This window comes from Hemiscyllium ocellatum, chromosome 39 (assembly GCF_020745735.1).
Source record: "Hemiscyllium ocellatum isolate sHemOce1 chromosome 39, sHemOce1.pat.X.cur, whole genome shotgun sequence".
Classification (NCBI taxonomy): domain Eukaryota; kingdom Metazoa; phylum Chordata; class Chondrichthyes; order Orectolobiformes; family Hemiscylliidae; genus Hemiscyllium; species Hemiscyllium ocellatum.
This window is the reverse complement of record NC_083439.1, coordinates 20347228-20371776: the sequence shown is the minus strand read 5'-3', so window position 1 is coordinate 20371776 and position 24549 is coordinate 20347228. Positions and strand designations below refer to the sequence as shown.

General features: G+C 39.9%; 1 protein-coding gene across 2 annotated transcripts in view; it reads right to left on the bottom strand.

The window, feature by feature from the left end:
* secisbp2l (SECIS binding protein 2-like) overlaps positions 1–22580 on the bottom strand; it is an 81973-nt gene extending 59393 nt beyond the window's left edge. For both annotated transcript variants that reach the window (XM_060853000.1, XM_060853002.1), the window contains exon 1: positions 22393–22580. In XM_060853000.1, the coding sequence (XP_060708983.1) occupies positions 22393–22428 (36 nt within the window). In that variant the 5' untranslated portion in view covers positions 22429–22580. The remainder of the gene's footprint in view (positions 1–22392) is intronic.
* Positions 22581–24549: the final 1969 nt, after the last annotated feature.

The following is a 24549-nucleotide window of genomic DNA, read 5'->3' as shown; positions in this document are numbered from 1 at the left end:
ATTTCTCCAGCAAAAAATTTACAAAGAACAACCATCAATTACAGATTTTTATAGCAAATGTGCTCACCTAACAAATGGTATTACAGATGAAAACATAATATTGGAAATGCTCAGAAAGTCAGACAACATCTGTGGAAAGAGGTTAAATATCCATCAGAACTGGTGTGAAAAGGTTTTTGATCTGAAACTTTGACTTTCTCTCTTCCTCCCCACACAGAATCTGCCCAACTCAAAAAGTATTAACAGTAGTTTTTAATTTTATTTCAGCTTTCCAGCAACTTTAGTACTTTAGATTAGTATTAGATAATTATTAGTATAGAACACAAACAATACAAAAATACCTGCAGCTAAACTATCATGCAATTTTTAAACTCACAACATAAAACTACAACTGATTACATTAGGGTGACTGACAATGACAGCACATAATGAACAAATTATACACTTTCCAGCCATGTGATATCCACTGTAATTCATTGATACACATCTACTGCTTGGCAACAAACCAAATGCAAGGAAAGAGATCAGTGGCACAGTCGAGGGGAACTGAATCATCTTTTACCTGTAATTTACAAAACAATCCTTCCAGCTTGCTATTATCAAGTTGGCTAATTCACTATATATTAGCACATGTTGGCACACTGGATTACTAGTTTCTGCAAATAAAAACAAAAACAAAATATTAGTTTTTTTTCTGATACTAGAGTTTTGCATTGTAATGAAGTAATCTGCAATTAAACGTTTCTTTAAAACTGCATTTTTTTCGCTTCCCGAAGACACCATTAAACCTTGTTACCCTTTTATTGTTACCCTTTTAATTGTTAATGAATATTTAAATAGTACTGTCATTTGGAAGAAGTTTTACAGTTCAACAATATGCCACACACAATGCAGTATGGTAACCTGCACGAACATTTTAACACATTAATTTTTGTACACAACTTGAAGGTAGAATTGTTCTAAATGCGCATGGAATTGTGTTGCGTCAATTAGGGATTAACAGGAATGACAAACTGGAGAATCAACGAGTGATTCCACATTCCTCAGTCTTATAAGAACACTTTGCATTGATTAACTCTCGAAAATGATATTTCAATTGTTGTATCCAAATGAAGATTTTCTGCAATGTTGGTAGTTTTCTTCTGGATTGCTAACAACCTCTTTAAAAAAATTGGTTATAAGTAGCCCTTGGGAAAAAAAAAGAGCCAAAATCATAGGAACATTAAAATACAAGTTCCAAAAGCAGAAATCTGGACATTTTGGAGTCCTCTGTAGCATCATAAATTAATGTCATTCTCCAAATAAGAACAGATGAGTTTTATGGGTGCAGAACAACTGTCCCTCAAACAACCTGATAATAAACAAATTAATTGCATTTGTTTCACTTTTTTTGCGAGATGCAAACTTGCTGACTATTTACCTTACCCTAATAAGGGTCTGGGAAATAATGCAGACCCATTCTTTTTCCTTCCCAGGTTAGCCTTGGCTTTGTGCTCGCAATATCATCATGGAGTCAGAAATCACAGGTTCAAGACAACAATGCGTTTGTCAATCATCTTGCTCTGCTGAAAAGTGATGATGTGGAGGTGCCAGTGTTGGACTTGGGTGGACAGAGTTAAAAATCACAACACCAAGTTATTAACCAATAGGTTTATTTGGAAGCACTAGCTTTCTGAGCACTGCTCCTTCATCAGATAGCACTCTGAAAGCTAGTACTTGCAAATAAACTTGTTGGACTATAACCTAGAGCTGTGGTGTGATTTTTAATATCATTGAGAATTCTTAAACTAAATGAAGTACTGGAATACGGATGTGATATTTCACAGGGAGTTTGTCTATTATTATATAAATAAATTTATTACTATAAATGACAAGATGATCCATTTCAGTTATCTCAGTGCTTTTTGTGTGACCTTACTGTGTATAAAAATTGGTTATTTCACTTCTCAACAATATAAAAGTGGCTCTACTTCGATGGCTAAAACATGCTTTGAGACATTCCAACATCACATAGGTAGTTCTTCTATTAACGTGATGGTTGCATTCATGTGCAACCCCACATTATAGAAAAATCACACCTTAGAAACAGCACTTAAAATGTTGATACATTACAATCTACACGCATTTTAAAAGTTCCCGCTTTAGAAACAATGTTCCCAATTTGTCAATTGCATTACAGCAAATTAGTGTTAACAAAACACACGTTAGAGTAGAATGACATATACTAGGAGACATGACACCAAGTTCTTTACATTCTTTATTTGGTGATCAACAATTCATGCTTTTCTTGTATTTGGTGTTTGAATTTCATGCCATATCAATTTCTTTCCCACTCTCATTTCTCACTTATGCACAAGGATCCCAAGAATTTTCACCAACATCAGCAATATTTGCACATTCTAAAGGTTTTCATTAAATTTTACTTAAAACAACAAGTGCTGGAGCTCACAGCCATTACTAAGTATCCACAGAGAGAGGGAGCAAACTAATGTTTTGAGTCTGGATAATTCTCTCCCCGTGGATACTGCCTGACTTGTTGTGATCTCCAGCATTTGTTGTTTTCAGTAGAGATTTCAACATCCGCAGTAATTAGCTCCTCCATTAAACTTTAGGATATTTCTTATTTTAGAGTTTGAAGATCGTTTCACAGATATCCTTCACAAAGTGAGTTAATTAGTTGCTTCTCCCAACACTTACTTCTTTGTTTTTCTCACTAAGTATTCATTTACCACTGTGAACTCAGCCTTGCAGGGAATAGAATATGAACTACAGTGCGTTTCTTTCCCCCCTATTTTTCCGTATTGACTGATCATTGTATATGCAGTATTATTAATTTTAATTCCAGATTTCCAGAATTTACAAGAGCTCTGTTTTATTTACAGGTATAAACACTTAATAAATAAGCACTCTGGCGGTCAAGTACAAGATTTATAACTTCCACAAAACTATGAATAAGATAATCTTAGTTATTTATATATGATTCAAACAAGGTAGAGTGAAGAAATAAAACAGGAATGGTAATGCACAGATTAGTCAGCATATGAATGAGGTTGGGGGTGGTTTCCCTGGAGTGTCAAAGCTGTGGAGTGTCCTTATAGAAGTTTATAAAATCAAATCATATGGGGCATGGATAAGACAAATAGACAAGGTCTTTTCCCCGGGTGGGAAAGTCCAGAACTAGGAAGTTTAAGATGAGATGGGAAAGAGATTGAAGGGGCAACTTTTCCATAAAAAGGGTGGTGCATGTATGGAATGAGCTGCCAGAGGAAGTGGAGGCGGCTGATACAATGACAATATTTAAAAGGCATCTGGAGGTTTCAGAATAGGAAGGGTTTAGGAGGAATATGGGCCAAATGCTGGCAAATGGGACTAGATTAATTTAGGATATCTGGTCAGCATGGACATTTTGGACCAAAGGCTCTGTTTCGTGTTGTACATCTCTATGACTTTAGGTGAGGAGGTTTAGAAATGGCTTGTCAAGAGTTGGAAAACCCTATTAGAACACGATTTGGAGATGCTGGTGTTGGACTGGGGTGGACAAAGTTAAAAATCACAACACCAGGTTATAGCCCAACAGGTTTATTTGGGAGCACTAGCTTTCAGAGCGCTAGTCCTTCATCAACCACCAGTTAGCTGTTGAAAAAAAAGTACAAATAAAAAAATCAAGACATGCCAATAACTAATATACTGATGCAGCATGATAGTATCTACATCTCTGAAATACAAAGTAGGATTTCATACAGACTTTCAGAGTGCCAAAACCCTTATAAACCCAGAATTGCTGCATTCTCAAAAGGTTGCACTTCAAAAGGAGGCAATAAATTGAGGTCCTCTCAGCCTGATTTGATGGTTCAAAAAGATAATAAAGGTTTCACTGCACTTTTCAAAGAAGCAAAACACAGTGTGCTGACAAATAGTTCTCCTTCAATCACAGCAGCAACATATTAACTGATCATTCATTTCACTACTTATGGGGTTTTGCTGTGCATAAAACTAGAGCGCTAAACTTCCTAAATTATACCATTGTGCACATTTGGGCCGATTCTGGTTGGAATAAAAAAGGCACAACATAACTGCAAATTCCATATGAGTTTACTACCTTGAACAATTGTAAAATGTTTTATGTAGAAAAATAATGAGAATCTGCTCAAATCTACCACACAACAAGCTATTCAACAAATGAGAAATAAACTGTAAAATTTCACAAAATGTTTTAGAAAGAACTAAAAACAATAAGTATGTTAATGGTATTCTAATCCAGAAAGTCAGTGGTGACGTACAGATATGGCACAAATATGTATGTGTACTTATGTATTTAGTGTAGAGTTTAATATTACAAACATATTTCCTAGCTCCACAGCCATAGTTACAAGACTGAGACCCTTTATAAAAGGCTCAAATAGATCACCAGTTAATGCTCACAACCCAAATATAATTAAAAATTGGTGCCTCAATAATTGCCCCTCAGAATGTATTCATAAAAACCTTTTTTTAAATTTTGGGTCAAACTTAAGAGATTTATGCTGACTGAAGAAGCAAGTGTGTTGCCAATTGAGCTAAGTGACTGCTCTGTACTAACCAAGGTGGTATTCTAAAAATATTTTTGCATATTACAGAATTTATCTGTTTTAGCAGTTCTAGGATCTAACTGATTGGGGTATGTGTCAGTAATATTCGACAATTTTAAATTAACATGCATTAACAAATTATTTTGCTCAAACATGTCAAAAAGACAGGCCAACAATTTGGTCATATATCTTTTGCGAAGTGTTTCAGCAACTATAAAATAGCAGGCATAAATTGATTCTTTCACATCAATCAAAACCATTTTTGGAAGATCTAAAATGTCTTCCACACTAACAGAACTTAAAATTATATATTTTGATATAGGCTTTACCATATTTACAACAGAACAATGAATTTACTAAAATCCAGTGAATGCATACTCAGCCCACTCACAAGCACAGCCTACACAACTCTATTGCCATGTGCTCTTTTGCTAGTACTCAATATGGAATAAATTCCAGGTTTAATGGACTGCAATTTTCATCCCACATGTTGTAACTTGAAAAAATTTCAGACATTTGGATTCTTTGATATAAATGAATGCAATTTCTATCAACACTTACGTTTGTGATACAGAAATAAAAATGGTGGAAGACACTTAAAATAAATTTCCACTCATCCTTACAAGTTGAAAAGTAGGGTTTAAATTGTGCAGAGATCCAGTTTTAAAATTAAAGAATCTAACATCTAACTATAGAATGCTTTTGATTGAACACAATGTCTTTTTTCATTAAAAATGTCTAAAACAGTAAATTCTAAGATGAGAAAACTTTTGTACTTAGCATACTGCAATCTTACCTAGCAACTGATGAAACCATTTCAGGAGTCATATTATTTATTACCTGTACATGTTGACCTTTAAACAAGATGATCAAGCATTCAGTTTACTGCACCTGTTTTGATGCCAAAACAACAAACTTAAAAGGCACCATTGTACTGGAAAATTTAAAAAGACTGAAGTCATTGGCAGATGCAGAGACTAACAAAAATACAGAAAAGAAAAGCAACACAATTGGTGAAGACAGGCCTGTTCATTCCAAGGGAATTCCGTTAAGTAATGCTTCTTAATAGGCACATTGTTAAAGAAAGGCAGGCTTGTGCAATACTGAAATAGTCAGTCATTGTCAGACTTATGGGGATGGTGGGACAAATCAGATATGGGGAAGAAAAGTGCAACGATTGCTCAAGAACCATTACAGAACAATAGTGCATTTGGTTCTCTGTAACTGACAAAACAAAGCAGGGGAAAAAAATGCTCTACCAGCAGAGAGAGGGTGACATAATGTTAGACCTTGGTTATTTAATAATGTAAAGGAATTTACTCAAAGATGTAGTTAACCAAACTGGCCTTCTGCCACAGTAAATAACTGTCAGTTCATTGGAAAACTTGTGACAAACAGCAACAATAACCATAGCCAAGCATATAGTTGCAAGTCTCACTGTCAAGGGAACTTTTGAACATCAGATCCCAGGAGTTAGGAGGAATGAAATTGGAGGTGTAGTGGACAGCGAAGAGGGTCACCTCAGATTACAACAGGATCTGGACCAGATGGGCCAATGGGCTGAGAAGTGGCAGATGGAGTTTAATTCAGATAAATGCGAGGTGCTGCACTTTGGGAAAGCAAATCTTAGCAGGACTTATACACTTAACAGTAAGGTCTTCGGGAACGTTGCCGAACAAAGAGACCTTGAAGTGCAGGTTCATAGCTGCTTGAAAGTGGAGTCGCAGGTAAATAGGATAGTGAAGAAGGCAGTGTTTAGTATGCTTTCCTTTATTGGTCAGAGTTTGTGTACAGGAATTGGGAGGTCATGTTGCAGCTGTATAGGACATTGGTTAGGTCACTGTTGGAATATTACATGCAATTTTGGTCTCCTTCCTATCAGAAAGATGTTGTGAAACTTGAAAGAGTTCAGAAACTATTTACAAGGATGTTGCCAGGGTTGGAGGATTTGAGCTATAGGGAGAGGCTGAACAGGATGGGGCTGTTTTCCCTGGAGCGTCAGAGGCTAAGGGGTGACCTTATAGAGGTTTACAAAATTATGAGGGGCATGGATAGAATAAATAGACAAAGTCTTTTCCCTAGGGTCAGGGAGTCCAGAACTAGAGGGCATAGATTTAGGGTGAGAGGGGAAAGATATAAAAGAGACCTATGGGGCAACTTTTTCACGCAGAGTGTGGTACGTGTATGGAATGAGCTGCCAGAGGATGTGGTGGAGGCTGGTACAATTGCAACATTTAAGAGGCATTTGGATGGATATAGGAATAGGAAGGGTTTGGAGGGATATGGGCCGGGTGCTGGCAGGTGGGACTAGATTGGGTTGAGATATCGGGTCGGCATGGACCGAAGGGTCTGTTTCTGTGCTGTACATCTGAGTAGGTCATTTGGTCCGTTCAGCCTGTTCTGCCATTTAATAAAATTATTTGGTTGTAGCTTCAATGCCACATTTCTGCCTAGCTCCAATAACACCAACTATAAAATGTTGCAATATGTATTTTCTGTAAAATAAATAAATCAATAAATCAGCAATCCAAAAACAACTTCGCTATCATCATCCTTGGCTTTCGTCAGACAAAGACAATATTGCAAAGTGTTAAAACAATAAACCTTTCAAGTCCCTTTCTAAAAAAAACGTCTGCTGTCATACAGCTTCACATGAGAGTACAAATAGCTTCAAATAAGAATTAAAAATGTTCAATGGAGATTTATTTATCCTACATGACTCTAAAGAACAGAGTTGGTCTTCTGGACAACTGAGCAAGGTCCTTAATGTTAACAAAAAAAATTTCAAATGAAATTTTCTCGCTTTTCAACTTTGGCAAACAATTCGGCTAGGACAGAAGTACAAAATGGAACTAAGTGTTGTAAACAAATAATAAAATATGCTCAGAAGTGAGATATCCATAACAGAAGCATCATTAATTTTGTCTTGTGCTGATAAAACTGCATTGGTGCAGTCCTGAATTCCTTGAACTGTTTGACGTCACAATCCTCTTGCCCAATCCAAATTTTATGTTCTTCCTCATGTTTGTGTGCTCTTTATCGTCTTTCTTCTTGTAAAGCAGTCAAACATTTTTCTATATGAGGTCATTACAAAATCTAAAGCTCACGTACTATTCACACTTGCAACTTAAAAGGGCAAAACTCAAACGCTTTGTACATCTGACAAATATAAAAAATTGGGTACAAGTGATTTTACAGTAGGAGAGTCAGGAGAATTATCTATCTGCAGGCATAAGACCAGTTTTAAACCCAGTAAGTTTTACATACATCCAATACTTGATGAAGGTTGTGTTAACCTTGAAAGGGAACAGCAATTTTTAATGTTTATGCATCAAGACTCTGCCAGTGCTGTCATTACACCTTTTAAAAAGTCATTACATAGAATGCTCTCATTGACAAAGCAGCTCATATTTTACAATGCAACACTACCTTGACCATAGAAAATTAAATACCTTTGCACAGTAGAAACTAAAATTTGAGACCACCACAACAGAGACATACTTTAGGAAATGTGACGGTCCAACGATAACCTTAAGATTTCAATTAAGAACGTGGGTTTGATTTCCCAATACTGTACTTGGTTTGTACTTCACATCCAGTGGCAGAAAGGACATTTGAGGACTCTTCTACCGAGGTAGTATGAGCCGAGGTTAGAAACAGGATAGGAGAGGCCTCCGAATAGTTCCAGAGATTTAGAGGTAAGAATAACAATGATGATTCTGGACAGAATGGAAAGTAACAGGGTAGTTGTTATGGGGGACTTTAAACTTTCCAAATATTCACTGGAAATACTATAGTTTGAATACTTTAGACGGGTCAGTTTTTGTCCAATGCTTGCAGGAAGGCCTTCTGACATAGTATGTAGACAGGCCAACAAGGGGCCATGCCACATTGGATTTGGTACTGGGTAATGAACCCGGCCAAGTGTTAGCTTTGGTGGTGGGTGTACACTTTGGTGATAGTGACCCCAATTTGGTTATGTTTACTTTAGCGATGGAAAGGGATAGGTATATACCGCAGGGCAAGAGTTATAAACAGGGGAAAGGCAATTATGATGCGATTAGGCAAGATTTAGGATGCATAGGATGGGGAAGGAAACTGCAGGGATTGGGCACAGTTGAGATGTGGAGCTTGTTCAAGGACTAGCTACAGTGTGTCCGTGATAAGTATGTATCTGTCAGGCAGGGAGGAAGTGGTCAAGTGAGGGAACCATGGTTCTACTAAAGAAGGTGAATCACTTGTCAAGAGGATGAAGATGGCTTATGTTAGGATGAGACATGAAGGCTCAGTTAGGGCACTTGAGGGTGACAAGTTGGCCAGGAAAAACCTAAAGAGAGAACTTAGAAGAGCCAGGTGGGGACATGAGAAGTCATTGGCAGATAGGATCAAGGAAAACTCTCAAAGCTTTCTATAGGTAAGTCAGGAATAAAAGGATGAGTAGAGTAAGATTAGTTGTGGTTCTGTTCGCCGAGCTGGGAATTTGTGTTGCAGACGTTTCATCCCCTGTCTAGGTGACATCCTCAGTGCTTGGGAGCCTCCTGTGAAGTGCTTCTGTGATCTTTCCTCCGGCATTTATAGTGATTTGTACCTGCCGTTTCCGGTTGTCAGTTCCAGCTGTCCGCTGCAGTGTCTGATATACTGGGTCCAGGTCGATCTGCTTATTGATAGAATCTGTGGATGAGTGCCATGCCTCTAGGAATTCCCTGGCTGTTCTCTGTTTGGCTTGTCCTATAATAGTAGTGTTGTCCCAGTCAAACCCATGTTGCTTGTCATCTGAGTGTGTGGCTACTAAGGATAGCTGGTCATGTTGTTTCATGGCTAGTTGGTGTTCATGGAGGCGGACCGTTAGCTGTCTTCCTGTTTGTCCTATGTAATGTTTTGTGCAGTCCTTGCATGGGATTTTGTATACTACAGGCTACTCGACTAGACGGGATTGAGGTTCACAAGGTGGAGGTGTTAGCAATCCTGCAAAGTGTGAAAATATATAAGACCCCGGTCCAGGTGATTGATTTATGTGACGATTCTTTGGGAAGCCAGGGAGGACATTGCAGAGCCTTTGGCTTTGATCTTTAGGTCATCACTGTCTACAGGAATAGTGCTACAAGACTGGGGACAGCAAATGTTGTTCCCATGTTTAAGAAGGAGATTCTGGGTAATCCAAAATGAAGGACGGGAAAAATTTCTGGCTGTAACAGCTGCTCCTTTATTGAGGTATTTTAGGTTTTGGAGTGACTTCCTCGAATTTCAGGAGCAGCAATTACTGTTTCATATGCTGTTGCATTTTTTTTTCCAAAGTTCCAAAACAGTCAAAACAACAGCAGTTTTAAAAGGGAGAAGGACAGACAAAGGAAGCACATGGTGAGGTCGTGCAGGGGAGAGAGAGAAAGAAACTGACAGCAGTGAACCTGCAAAGTTACTGCCTTTGCTTTGTGAATTAATGTATCGCTGGAAATTGGAGTGCATCTGGGAAAATTGACAAAAAGTGAAATTCACAACTGATCTTGGAGTAACTGTTTGGGCGAAGTTCACACCACAGAAGCAGATAAGTGTACCCTACAGAAAGTTTGCAGTAATGAGGAGAGTGGGTTCTTTCTTCATATGTTTTTTGAGATATGTCTCTTGGTTAAACTTAAAATATAAGCCATAACTATTCACTTAACCTGGGGCAGTATTTTGTAGAGGAATAAGATGCTGTTATTTTCTGAGTCTGTAGATTGTGAAGGAGCAAAAATGGCCTTTAGTAGGGTGATATGCACTTCTTGTCAGATGTGAGAGGTTAAGGGTTACTGCAGATTATACCTACAATAAATGCTGTTGGTTGTGAATCTTATCGGACTGAATGGATTGGTTGGAGAGACAGTTAGAAACAAAGAGGGATTCGCAACAGCAACAGTATGTGATGGATGGCAGTCATGGGGGGGGGGGGTAGAGTGGGGGGAGTCTCAGATACAGTCACACAGATGGGTTAACTCTAGGAACGGGAAGAGAGGTAGGCAGCTAGTGCAGGAGCCTTCTGCGGCTATCCCCATTTCAAACAAGTACACTGTTTTGGAAAATAAAGGGGATGATGGATTCTCAGAAGAGCGTAGCACGAACAGCCAAGTGTCTGGTAGTGAGACTGGCTGTAATACAATGAGGGGTATGTTGAGTTCCAAGAGATCAATTGTGTTAGGGAACTCTCTAGTCTGAGACCAGCAATGAAAAATCAGAATGGTGTGTTGCTTCCCTGGTGCCAGGATCAAGGATGTCTCGGAGACGGTGCAGAATGTTCTCAAGGGGGAGAGGGGCCAGCAAGAGGTCATTGTCTACACTGGAACCAACGACATAGGAAGGGAAAAGGTTGAGGTTCTGAAGGGAGATTACAGAGAGTTAGGCAGAAATTTAAAAAGGAGGTTCTCGAGAGTAGTAATATCTGGATTACTTCCAGTGCTACGAGCTAGTGAGGGCAGGAGTAGGAGGATAGAGCAGATGAATGCATGGCTGAGGAGCTGGTGTATGGGAGAAGGATTCACATCTGTGGACCATTGGAATCTCTGTTGGGGTAGAAGTGACCCGAACAAGAAGGACGGATTGCACCTAAATTGGAAGGGGACTAATACACTGACAGGGAGATTTGCTAGAGCTGCTTGGGAGGATTTAAACTAGTAAGGTTGTGGGGGGGGGGAACTAAGGGAGATGGTGAGGAAAGAGATCAATTGGACACTGGTACAGTTGAGAACAGAAGGAGTCAAAGAGTCAGGGCAGGCAGGAACAAGGTAGGACTAATAAATTAAACTGCATTTATTTCAATGCTAGGGAGAGAATAGGGCCCCTCAAAGATCAGCAAGACGGTCTTTGTGTGGAGCCACAGAAAACAGGGGGAGATATATAAGATCTTGGCCTTATTGTAATTGAGACATTTAAGATAATCAAAGGGTTAGATAGGGTGAACAGTGAGAGCCTTTTTCCTCTGATGGTAATGGCTAGCACAAGAGGATAGAGTTTAAATTGAGGGGTGATAGATGTAGGACAGATGTCAGAGGTAGTTTCTTTACTCAGTAGTAGGGGCGAGGAATGTTTGAGCCTGCAACTGTAGCAGATTCGCCAGCTTTACGGGCATTTAAATGGTCATTGGTAAACATATAGATGAAAATGGAATAGTGTAGGATAGATCGGCTTCAGATTGGTTCCACAGGTTGGCGCAACACAGAGAGCTGAAGGGCCTATACTGCGTTGTAATGTTTGAGGTACATTGATAGGAAAGACAGAGGGATATGGGCCAAATGCAGGCTACAGGACGAGTTTAGTTTAGGAAAGCAGGTACGTATAGACAGGTTGACATGGAAGATCTGTTTCTGTGCTGGATGGCTCTATGATTGGTAATCACCACAAATAAAAACACATTTATTTTGGGAGATGAAGGGGATGGGGACGGGGACAGGGATGGGTAAGGGGCAAGGAGGAGGGGGACGAAGGAAAGAGTAGGAGGCAGCAGATGACCGGGGGCGTAAGGGGATGATGAGGAGGAGGGAGAAGAGGAGGAGATGGAGGAGGACTTGGGGGAGAAGTTGGAGGAAGAGGACAGGGGAGAAGGAGGAGGAGGAGGAGGAAGGGGGGGGGGGGGGGAGAAGAGGAGGAGGAGGACAGGGCCATGACGTTGGGGGAGAAGAGGAGGAGCAGGAGGTTGAGGCGAAGAGGGCCGGGTTTTGGGGAGGGCGGGGAGGAGAATGCGGAACAGTTGATGGGAAAAGAAAGCAGAGTCAGACAGTGTGTATTGTTATACAAGTACTACAGTACTGGAGAAACATGACATTTTCTAATGACATCATGTATCAAACTTTCCAGCTCAACTTTAGTTTAATATAGGCAGAGAGGAAATACAGTTTAAAAGGTGGCAACTTTACATTATATAATTATGTTTAAACTATAATTCCAATTAAACCCAAGAAACAGTTAACAGTTAGGATTCAAAGTAATGCTTGAAATTATGTATTCAATTTGTGACTGATTTTATAGTTATCTTCAATGCAGCAGTTTTAAAACAAAACAAATAATAAAAACATCTTTTTAAATAAAAGAACAACCTACAAGAGGAGTAGGCCATACCAACCTTTAAGCCTGTTCTGCCATCAAGCATTATACCTGTTGATCTTTCTACTCAATTACAATTTTATTTCGAAAAACAAATCCTATTCTGTTGCGAAAAAGGTTGCATCAGAGTACAACAGGATCTTGAGCAGGTGGGCCAATGGGCTTAGGAGTGGCAAATGGAGTTTAATTTAGATAAATGCAAGGTGCTGCATTTTGGAAAAACAAATCAGAGCAGGACTTATCCATTTAATGGTAAGATCCTTGGGAGTGTTGCTGAACAAAGAGGCCTTGGAGTGCAGGTTCATAGCTCCTTGAAAGTAGAGTGGTAGGTAGATAGGACAGTGAAGGCAGCATTGGTTAGGCCACTGTTGGAATATTGCATGCAGTTCTGGTCTCTCTCCTATTGGAAGGGTGTTGTCAAACTTGAAAGAGTAAAGAAAGATTTAGGAGGATGTTGCCATGGTTTGAGCTATAGCAAGAGGCCGAACAGGCAGGGGGTGTTTTTTGCTGGAGCGTCGGAGACTGAGGGGTGACATTATAGAGGTTAATAAAATTATGAGGGGCATGGATTGGGTAAACAGACAAGGTCTTTTCCCTGGGTCAGGGAGTCCAGAACTACGGGGCATAAGTTTAGGGTGAGAGGGGAAAGATATAAAAGGGTCCGGAGGGGCAACTTTTTCATGTAAAGGGTGGTGCATGCATGGAATGAGCTGTCAGAGGAAGTGGTGGAAGGTGGTACAATTATAATATTTAAAAGGCATCTAGATGGGTAAATGAATAGAAAGGGTTTAGAGGGATATAGGCCAAGTGCTGGCAAATGGGATTAGATTAATTTAGGCTATTTGGTTGGCATGGATGAGTTGGATTGAAGGGTCTGTTTCTGTGCTGTACATCTCTATGACTCTATTATTGAGGGGACCTGAACCGAAGCAACCTTGGGAGTGTTGCTTTTGAATCAGTTCAAGGTGTATCGGATCATTTAGACCAAGAATCACCAGGATCAGGTTGCAAGTTTGTTCACTGAGCTGGTAGATTTGTTCTCAGACCATGCTAGGAGGAGGAGGAGGAGGAGGACATTACCACACTAGTTAACATCATCAGCGAGCATTTGGAGACTCACTGATGATGTTACCTAGCATGGTGACGAAACAAATCTACCAGCTCAGTGAGCAAATTTACAACGTGATCCACAACCTGAGCTACAAATCTTCTCCAAAATCGCAAAGGACTAGGATATTAAGGTATATCAAGGATTGATAAGAAACTCCAGTTGAGGAATATTAGCCCCCTAGTCAGTCATCGCTTGATACAGAGTTATTACTTGAACAAGCTACTTGTAAAGACAAAACTCAGTGAGACAAGAATAATACAAATCAGGTAGAGGACAAATACTGCAGAATATCCTAACCTCATGTGCAGCTCAAAAGAACCTCTCATACCACAAGAATTAAACAAATTTCAAGGTCTGTTATTTTTAAACCGGAAATGCAATACCTCAAAACCTATTAGGATTAATGGAATAAGGGAAATAAACATAAAGTGTCTGAACACACTCTATCCTGAGAAAATGAATATCAGTAACAGAACTTTAACACTGTGTGGGATGTACTGGAGATATATCGACAGTCCAACATAATGCCCAGAGGGCAGGTAGAGAGAATTTTATAAAATCAAACTTGTTTAATTCTTTTGTTTTTAAACAGATCCTTGCCAAATCTTAAAATAGCTGCTGCCGAAAACAGAATGAACAAGCTGACTTCTTTCAAGAAGTGTCCAGCACGTTTCAGGACAAATTCAAACATTAGCTCTTATAATGTGACCCTCCTTGCTCTGGATGGACATTCCCGCAAAGCCAACAAAGGATTAATAAACAAGCTGTCAACTTTAGCTAGTTCTGAACAAAGCCATTGTAGGTGTAGTTGATGCAAATTATTCTATTTAGCCATCACAAAAACACAATGGGTCCAGATAAGGAATCAAGATTAGAGTGGTGATGGAAAAGCACAGATCAGGCAGCATCCGAAGAGCAGGAAAATTGATGTTTCGGGCAGGAATATGATGAGGGAATGTCAACCTTCTTTTCGATTACCAAACGGCTTGAAATACTACATTAAGGACAAATGGGTAACTAGGGAGCGGAAAGGGCCCCTCAAGGATCAGCAAGGCTGCCTTTGTGTGCCGCTGCAGGAGATGGGGCAGATAGTAAACAAGTATTTTGCATCAGTACTTACAGTGGAAAAGGACATGGAAGATATAGAATGTAGGGAAATAGATGGTGATATCTTCAAAAATGTCCATATTACAGAGGAAGAAGTGCTGGATGTCTTGAAATGCATAAAAGTGGATAAATCCCCAAGACCTGATCAGGTGTATCCTAGAACCCTGTGAGGAGCTCAGGAAGTGATTGCTGGGCCCTTTGCTGAGATATTTGTATCATCGATAGTCACAGATAAGGTGTCGCAAGACTGGAGGATGGCTAATGTGATGCCACTGTTTAAGAAAGTTGGTAAGGACAAGCCAGGGAACTATAGACCAGTGAGCCTGACGTTGGTGGCGGGCAAGTTGTTGGAGGGAATCCTGAGGGACAGATGTACATGTATTTGGAAAGGTAAGGTCTGATTAGGGATAGTCAACATGACTTCATGCATGGGAAATCATGTCTCACAAAGTTGATTGAGTTTTTTGAAGAAGTAACAAAGGATTGATGAGGACAGAGTGGTAGATGTGACTTTTATGGACTTCAGTAAGGTATTTGACAAAGTTCCCATGGGAGACTGGTTAGCAAGGTTAGATCTCATGGAATAGAGCTATTTGGATACAGAACTGGCTCAAAGGTAGAAGACAGAGGGTGGTGGTGGAGGGTTGTTTTTCAGACTGGAGGCCTGTGACCAGTGGAATGCCACAAGGATAGTGCTGGGTCCACTACTTTTCAACATTTATATAAATGATTTGGATGTGAACATAAGAGGTATAGTTAATAAGGTTGCAGAAGACACCAAAATTGGAGGCGGAGTGGACAGCAAAGAAGGTTACCTCAGATTACAAGATCTTGATCAGATGGGCCAATGGGCTGAGAAGTGGCAGATGGAGTTTAATTCAGATAAATGCGAGATGCTGCATTTTGGAAAAGCAAATCTTAGCAGGACTTATACACTTAGTGGTAAGGTCCTAGGGAGTGTTGTTGAACAAAGAGACCTTGGAGTGCAGGTTCATAGTTCCTTGAAAGTGAAGTCGCAAGTAGATAGGATAGGAAAGCCAGTTTTTGGTATGCTTTCTTTTATTGGTCAGAGCATTGAGTACAGGAGTTGGGAGGTCATGTTGAGGCTGTACAAGACTTTGGTTAGGCCACTGTTGGAATATTGCGTGCAATTCTGGTCTCCTTCCTATTGCAACGATGTTGTAAAACTTGATAGGGTTCAGAAAGGATTTGCAAGGATGTTCCAGGGTTGGAGAATTTGAGCTACAGGGAGACGTTGAATAGGCTAGGGCTGTTTTCCCTGGAGCGTTGAAGGCTGAGGGGTGACCTTATTGAGGTTTACAAAATCATGATGGGCATAGATAGGAAAAATAGACAAAGTCTTTTCCCTGGGGTGGGAAAGTCCAGAACTAGAGGGCATAGGTTTAGGGCAAGATGGGAAAGTGGGAAAGATCTAAAAAAAAACCTAAGGGGCAACCTTTTCACGCAAAGGGTGGTGCATGTATGGAATGAGCTGCCAGAGGAAGTGGTGGAGGCTAGTACAATTGCAACATTTAAAAGGCATCTGGATGGGTTTATGAATAGGCAAGGTTTGGAGGGATATGGGCTGGGTGCTGGCAGGTGGGACTAGATTGGGTTTGGATAGGACTCTCTGTGGCGAAATCGGTTAGCACATTTGGCTATTGACTGAAGGGTTAGTGGTTCGAGCCTACTCAGGGATGCTCGTGCATGTTATTAGCAGGCGGCACCGTGGCAAGCACTGCTGCCTCACAGCACCAGAGACCTGGGTTCAATTTCTGCCTCAGGCGACTGACTGCGTGGAGTTTGCACATTCTCCCTGTGTCTGCATGGGTTTCCTCCCACAGTCCAAAAATGTGCAGGTTAGGTGAATTGACCATGCTAAGTTGCCCGTAGTGTTAGGTGAAGGGGTAAATGTAGGGGAATAGGTCTGGGTGGGTTGTGCTTTGGCAGGTCGGTGTGGACTTGTCAGGCTGAAGGGCCTGTGTTTCCACACTCTAAGTAATCTAATCTAATCTAAATATCTGGTTGGCATGGCAAGTTGGACCAAAGGGTCTGTTTCCGTGCTGTACATCTCTATGACTCGGACCCAAAAAATAAGCAGCTCCAGGCTTAGCTAAAAGCATGTTTCTGATGTCAATATCTCTCTCAAAAAAAGTGTGATTTCTAAAAAGAAACTGACATTATGCCTACACTTTCAGCTTACAATTACAATATGACTGCATTTGAACTCTTGCAAGAGAATGTCGATCAACTGAAAGAAACTCAATGTACATTGACTTGCTGGACACTAATTCATGGGAATTTATTCTGAAGTATTTTGATTTTAAATAATCCTTCATGACTTCTCTCCCTTGCTTTTTCTCGTTTCTCTTTTCCTTAGATGCACGTGCTAATGTATTGCAAACCATTCCTACAAGTTTTGAAAGCAGTAATAAATCCTACTTTGTTTAAATGCTAAAGAATTCACTGTTGATCATCTTAAGTTGGACTTCACAAACAGAGTTTGAGGAAACACACCACTGCCTATTTATTAAAAGGAAAAGGAAGAGCTGTTAGCGAAAAAACTCTGAAGATAAAAAGAGGAAGACAGTAAAGTCGTTCAATGAATTTCACCCTCTGTTCTCCAACACCAGTTTTTCTGCATGGAGTTTACCAATTCCTTTGTCAATATAAACACTTCAACTAGATCATCCCAGAACTTTCCAAACAAATGGGAATACAAAGCAAGTTTACACAGTCTTTCTTCATTATTTAACCCATTAAGCACTATTATGATTGTACTGAAAAAGTTTTTTTTAAATCATTTCCAAGGACTACAGACTTTTCCTTTGATTCAGTGCCTTAAAATGAACATAGTATTCCAAATGACTAACCAAGGCTCAGTAAAAATGTAGCATGATATTCTGTAACAAGCTTTTTGTGCATATCTAAATCCTTTAGCTCCTCCACATTGCCTAGTCTTTTGAGACTAAGAAAATATTTCAATTCACCTATGTGAATGAAGGGTTTGATGTAAAACTTCACTACATTGAGGCACCATGTCCTGTTGTTTTGCACACTAACTTAGGCCATGTTTCTCTGTAACTTCCTACTGCCATCCATATATCTCACCTCCAAATTGCATATGATCTGCAAACTTTGATATACAGCTTTGTTCCTTTAAAAAGTGATTTGTAGTAAGCCTCCTGGACAGATCTGCAGAAGACCATTTGTCCTATTCTGATACCTCTCAGTTAACCACCAAGCAATACAATTAAATACTTTTTACAATTTTGTGTGCTCTTATGCTTTCTATGGAACCTTTGCAAATACCTTAAAAAGTTAATTTAACTTTGAATGCTCATATAGACACTATTACCACGAAGGTTAGTGATTCCTTCAAAAAAAAAACTACATTAGTCAGGCACAATCATCTTTCTCAAATCCTTGCTGACTCTAATCAACTGATACTCATTTAAACGTTCTGTCTGATATTTTCCCATCAAATTTCCTCCCAAAGGACTTCTATAGGTAATTCACGTGCTACCCACAGCACCTCCTTAACCCACTGGTAATACAACGTGATGAACTTCTGCCAATTTCTGAACAAAACTGGGTTCTGAGGAAGGGTCATTGATCCAAAATGTTCATTTTGATTTCTCTCCACAGATGCTGCCAGATCTGCTGAGCTTTGAGCAATTTCTATTTTTGCCTGATTTACAATATCCACAATTCTTTTGGTTTTTATCAAGTGGTCTTGATGAGACTGCATCTGGAACACTGCATATAGTTTTGGTCTCCTTATCTAAAGAAAAGATATACCTGCCATAGATGGCATGCAAAGGAGAATCATCATACTCTTTTTCAGGGACAACAGGATTGTTTCAGGGGGGTGGACTGCAGCGAGTGGGTTTCAAATAATGGGAGGTGATTTTATTAAAATTTACAAACATTCTTACAGGATATGACAAGGTGGTTATAGATAAGATGCTTCACCTGACTGGTGAGAGTAGAACCAGGAGAGAAAGCCCCACAGTAAGGCTGAGGCCATTTTAGATTGAGATGAGGAGGAATGTCTTCACATGGATGGTGGTGAATATTTGGAATTTTCTAATCCAGAAAAATGTGGAAGCTCAATCACAGTGCACGTTCAAGACAGAAGTCGATAGACTTCTGGATACCAAGGACATCAAGGGATATGGAGGTAGCATGGAAAAGTGGCGTTGAGGTAAAAAACAGTCACAATTTGTATGATGAACAAATTCAACATGCATTTCTGTTCCTATATTTCGTGTTTTTAAGATGTTTCTGCTGAGCACAGATGCACAGATGCAAAAGAATATTGTCTCAGATAACGGATGAATGGAATGTGTAAAATTCACTCAGCTATGTCTGAGGGGGCTTGGAATCCATTAGCCTGGCCAATTGTGACTATGCAGCATGGAAAGGGTCTGTGCAATCTACATAAGCATGGTAATACAGGGACAGGAAGAGAAGATAAAGTCAATATAATTATGCTAACAGAATAAATAGAAGGGATAGAAAATGGTACAGTGCATTTTGTTGGACTCAAGTTCATTATTTTGATGTAACTTGTATGGATCTTTGTTTTATTAACTGGAACATGGAAGATAGAGATCAAAAGTAGACATGCAATATAAAATGTGGATTAGATTTTGAAAGGAATTCCAGAATCAGTGAAGAAAAGTATAAAGACTGATAAAAACTTGATCCTACTTTGATACAACTTTGATGTTTAACAACACATTCGAGGAAGGATCCCAGCTTGCCCAGCACATCAGCATAAAAGGCAAGGTTGAAGCACCTGCAACCATCCATTTTGCGTGGATGATAGTAGTGGCTTCAAGAGGAAACCAAAATCTTTCAGAGGTCAATCTCCAGCCAATTCACTCCACGTAACATTAAGCACCATAGACTCAAGGGATTGAAAGGCCTACTCCTGTTTCTATTTCTTATGGTCTTATGGGATCAGCAACGGAATGTTATCTGGAGAGCAGGTTGTGTGGTAGCATAGCATTACCATCAACATCAAACACTTTGGACAGCTTGTTTCTCCGTGTCCTATTTAATGTATATAGTCACAAAGGATATCAATGCTATGTTTTTGGAGCAGACTGTCATCAATGCAACTAATTAAATTTCTCAGATCATTTAGGAAATCTAACCAGAGATGCAATCACTCATTTTGCCTATGGCACCAGAATTCAAATGCACACAGATGAGATTCACCTGCAACGCTCTAAAAGATCAGTAACCTCTCAATCCCTGTTGCAATATTGCAATATATATCTTGAAAAATTAATCTAGGAACAATATGGCAACACCTATTACATAACAGACTCTTTTGTCAAAGATTTATTGTATTACCAAATGTAGTACTGCAATTTTCTGCCACTCTCTACATTAAATGATCTATGTAATCCCCGTTGTTCTGCCGTATGTAACAACAGTATCATTTCAGTTTTGTTTGTGAAACATAGTGCTATTTGTGCTCTTGTATAATAATAAATTAAACAAGTTTACAATATCACATGATGACTTTATAATATCTTGCATACTATTTCATTATACAACTTATTATACCTTTAATGCAGTGAAACATCCCATGGCATATCACGGAAGCATACAAAAATAAGATACTCTATCTTACAGGTAAACATTTTTAAAGGTGTAAATTTTAAGAAATGTCTTCAAGCAGGAAAGCAATGTAGAGAGGCAGAGAGATCTGGGTGTGGGGAGAAAATTATAGAGATCGAGGCCTGGGAACAATCACCAAATGATGGAGCAACTATGAATGGGAACAAAGAGGCAGTCAGGTATCTCAAAGCACTGTGGGGTTCATGGAGAATGGAAACAGAGGGACAGGCAAGATCATGGGGGAATTTGAAAACAGAAAAGCGAATTTTAAATTAAAGATATTGCTTGACCAGGAACTAATAAATGTCAGCATGCTTAGGAGTGACAGAGGAACAGGACAACAGAACTTGCTGCGAGTTAAGACACAGATAGCAAGGTTCTGAACTACCTCAAAGTTGCAAAAGGGTACAATGTCAGAGACCAGCCAGGAGTGGACTGAATTCAGTTAAGATTAATGACATTTTATTTGAGATGTTCTCTGTTTATTTACATATTTTCTCCGTATACTTTTATGCACAAGAACAAATGTAAAATTATGAATGGAGTCATGAATATTAGGGTATTAATACAAACTAAACACAATCCATTGATTTAATTCTATAAATAATATAAACATATAATTAAATCATAGTAATTGTTAAACAAATTATTAACACTCAAGAATTATACTGATGATTTGTAGCAAGTTGTTTTTAGGTTTCAATTTCAAACAAGTGTTTGCAGAAATACTGAATTTAAAACACTTTTCCTTCAAAGGGCAACTGATTTAGTACATATATTCAATGTGCATTAACTTCCATATAGGTGTAGTATTTACTCAAGAATAACTTCAACTTTAGCTAATTCCATATTTACTTGCTAAAAATAAAACAACTTCAAAAGATAAAGAAAGTAAAGAACTAACATATATCAATGCCAACATGAAACAGTGCAGTTTAACATTTTAAACCAGAACAGCAAATTACACAGGCAGTTCTTCTATAGTACTGAGTAACAAAGTGAATAAACTGATGTTAGTTGACTCAACTAAAATAGTTCAAAAATTAAATCTAAAATGTATTTGTTGATGTTTTCAAGTTGTATACAGTAGTTGAAAATTTAGATTTTTTACAAACAACCAAATAATAAATACTAGAATTGAACTTTAGTGAGTGACATTTGACTCACTACAAAAGATCTTTGCTGTATATCAGTCTCCACAATAGAATGTAAAAAAAATCATTCTTCAGTCAAACATTTCCTGTGATTCTTACTGCTGCAGCACCAGTTGGGCCACATTCCTAGAAGAATACTTAAGATAACCCTGTTATTGTAGGGTAGCTTATCATTTGTAACAGGTACATAGGATCAGATACATGTTGCAACGTAAAATTACTGTAGCTCAACTGCAAGTGATCAAATAATTTATAAGAAGTGTTTTATTTTTGTTGTATCTAGAATTGTTCCAAGTTGACTTTCCTGATTGTTTCACGGGGCAAGTGTTTAAACTCGATTTATGACTAGGCCAAGTGTCCAAATTGGAAATGCGTTAATTCTTATGAATTGCAGCCTACTGTGGTGATTAAAACCCAAGGGTAAAAATTAAACCATGTTTTTAAATGTTACTTCAATGTTATGTTTTGAAAATCGAAAGCAATTAAAATTCCCTGATGAGAAACAAAAGGGTGGATTTTCAGAAGTGGAGGGATCGAAATGTCAGATTAGCAAACTCCGATTAAAACCCAAACAAACAATATTATCAGCCACAAACAGCATATAAATCTGGAGGCTATGGCGAGTTGGACTCGATTGCCCAGATCCGGAGGAAATTTTCCACTCAGGGCCCCTTCAAGGCCTGTCCTCCTCAACACAAACAAGCCAGTGCCATACACACAAACACCCGGTGCTTGGTCGGTTTACCTTCGCAGCCGCCGCCTCCTTCTTCCTTCTCTCCATCCTCGCTCCGCCGCAAGACGTTGCTTTCCACCCTCGCCTCTCGTGCTCAGTACTCAGCCGCTGTCAAATGGAGCCCCTCGCCAACACTGCCTCTCGGACTCCAAGCTTCATGTTGTCGGCCAGGGTAGGGCTGGTTGTCGCCGTCACGTAAACACGTCGCCACTCGGATTTGGCTCCGCCCCCGTCGCTCGCCCCGGGGGCCTCCGGCACCGTGGCCCCGCCCCTCCCTACTCGGCCCCGCCCACAACCGTCTGTCCTCCTGTCCTACGTCCGACCCCGCCCCCCACGTCCAACCCAGCCCCTCCGTCCAACCCCGCCCCTCCAGCGCACGACCCGCCCGCCGGCGCAATCCCCGCCCACCACCAATCATGGCCCCGCCCCCTGCTCTGTCCCTCGTGTCACGCAGCTTGACCCCCACCTGCTTGGTCAGCCCCGCCCAGATTGAGCCTGGACATGTCATCCAACATAGCAGCCTATGTCAAGTCAAGCCAAGCCCATTATACGCCCAACCCACTGTAGAAACAAAAGTTGAACAGTAGGTGAATCCCGGAAGGGCATTTTTTAAAAATTTAACGTATTTTTCTAAACAACCTGTTGAGAGATGTCATTACCATCTGTGGATTAGGTGAAACTTGGACTTGGGGGCCTCCTGATTCAGGGGTAGGGACACTATCCCTGCGTCACAAGAGGGCCTAAACTTGAACCTGAGTTTCCTAGCTCAGATACTCCCATTGTGCTACAAGTGTCTCTTCATGTTATAAACCATCCCTCTGTAGATATTTGTAATCAGCCTGGTCATTGATGTTCATACAGACTCCTGCAATAAGTTGGACTTAAACCGTGCCTCCTGGTTCCGTGGTAGGGACACTACCATTACCACAAGAACCTTCATCAGCCCTTTCTGTACTTTCACCATAAGCAGTTAGACAGCACATTTGAGGTGCAACACAAACTTCTTTTAAACTGCATTGATATTTAAATAATTGACTATTTCTTAAATATTAAGTAGCATACATTTAAAACTAAAATATAATTGTAGAGTCCAAGTCATACAGCACAGAAACAGAGCCTTCAGTCCAGCTGACCACACTTCCTAAACTAAACTAGTCCCACTTGCTTATGTGTTGGCACATATCCCTCTAAACCTTTTCTATTTATGTACCTCGCCAAACGTCTTTTAAATGTTGTAACTGCACCAGCATCTACGACTTCCTCTGGCAGTTCATTCCATATATGGCAAAAGTGAGGACTGCAGATGCTGGAAACCAGAGTTTAGATCAGAGTGGTGCTGGAAAAGCATAGCAGATCAGGCAGCATCTGAGGAGCAGGAAAATCATGTACCACCCTCTGTGTGAAAAGATTGTCCCTCAGGTTGCTTTTAAATTTTTCTCCTCTCACCTTAAAAACACGCCTTTTGAACTCTCCTAACCTTGGGAAAAGATCTTTGCTATTCACCTCATCTGTGCTCCTTATGATTTTATAAGCCCATATAAGGTCATCTCTCAATTGTGGGGCATGATGCCTCAATGGTTAGCACTGCTACCTCTCAGTGCCAGTGACCCACGATTCCAGCCTCAAGCTACTGTCTGTGTGGAGTTTGCACATTCTCATGTGTCTGCATGGATTTCCTTTGGGTACCCCAGTTTCTTCCCACAATCCAAAAAAGATGTGCACATTAGGTGAATTGGCCATAGTGTTCAGGGATAGGTAGGTTAAGTGTATTAGGGGAAAGTGAGGACTGCAGATGCTGGAGATCAGAGCTGAAAAATGTGTTGCTGGAAAAGCGCAGCAGGTCAGGCAGCATCCAAGGAGCAGGAGAATCGGTGTTTTGGGCATAAGCCCTTCTTCAGGAATGAGAAGGGCTTATGCCCAAAACATCAATTCTCCTGCTCCTTAGGTGTTTTAGGGCAAAATGTAGAGTAATAGGGTTGGGGGGGTCACTCTTCGGAGGGTCAGTGTGGACTTATTGGGTCAAATGGCCTGTTTCCACACTTTAGGGACTCTAAAATTCAACCTCCTGCCCTCAGTGAAAAAAGTCCCAGCCTGTGTAACCTCTTCTTATAACACAAACCCTCCAGTCCTGGTAATAACATTGTAACTTTTTTCTGAACCCATTCCAAT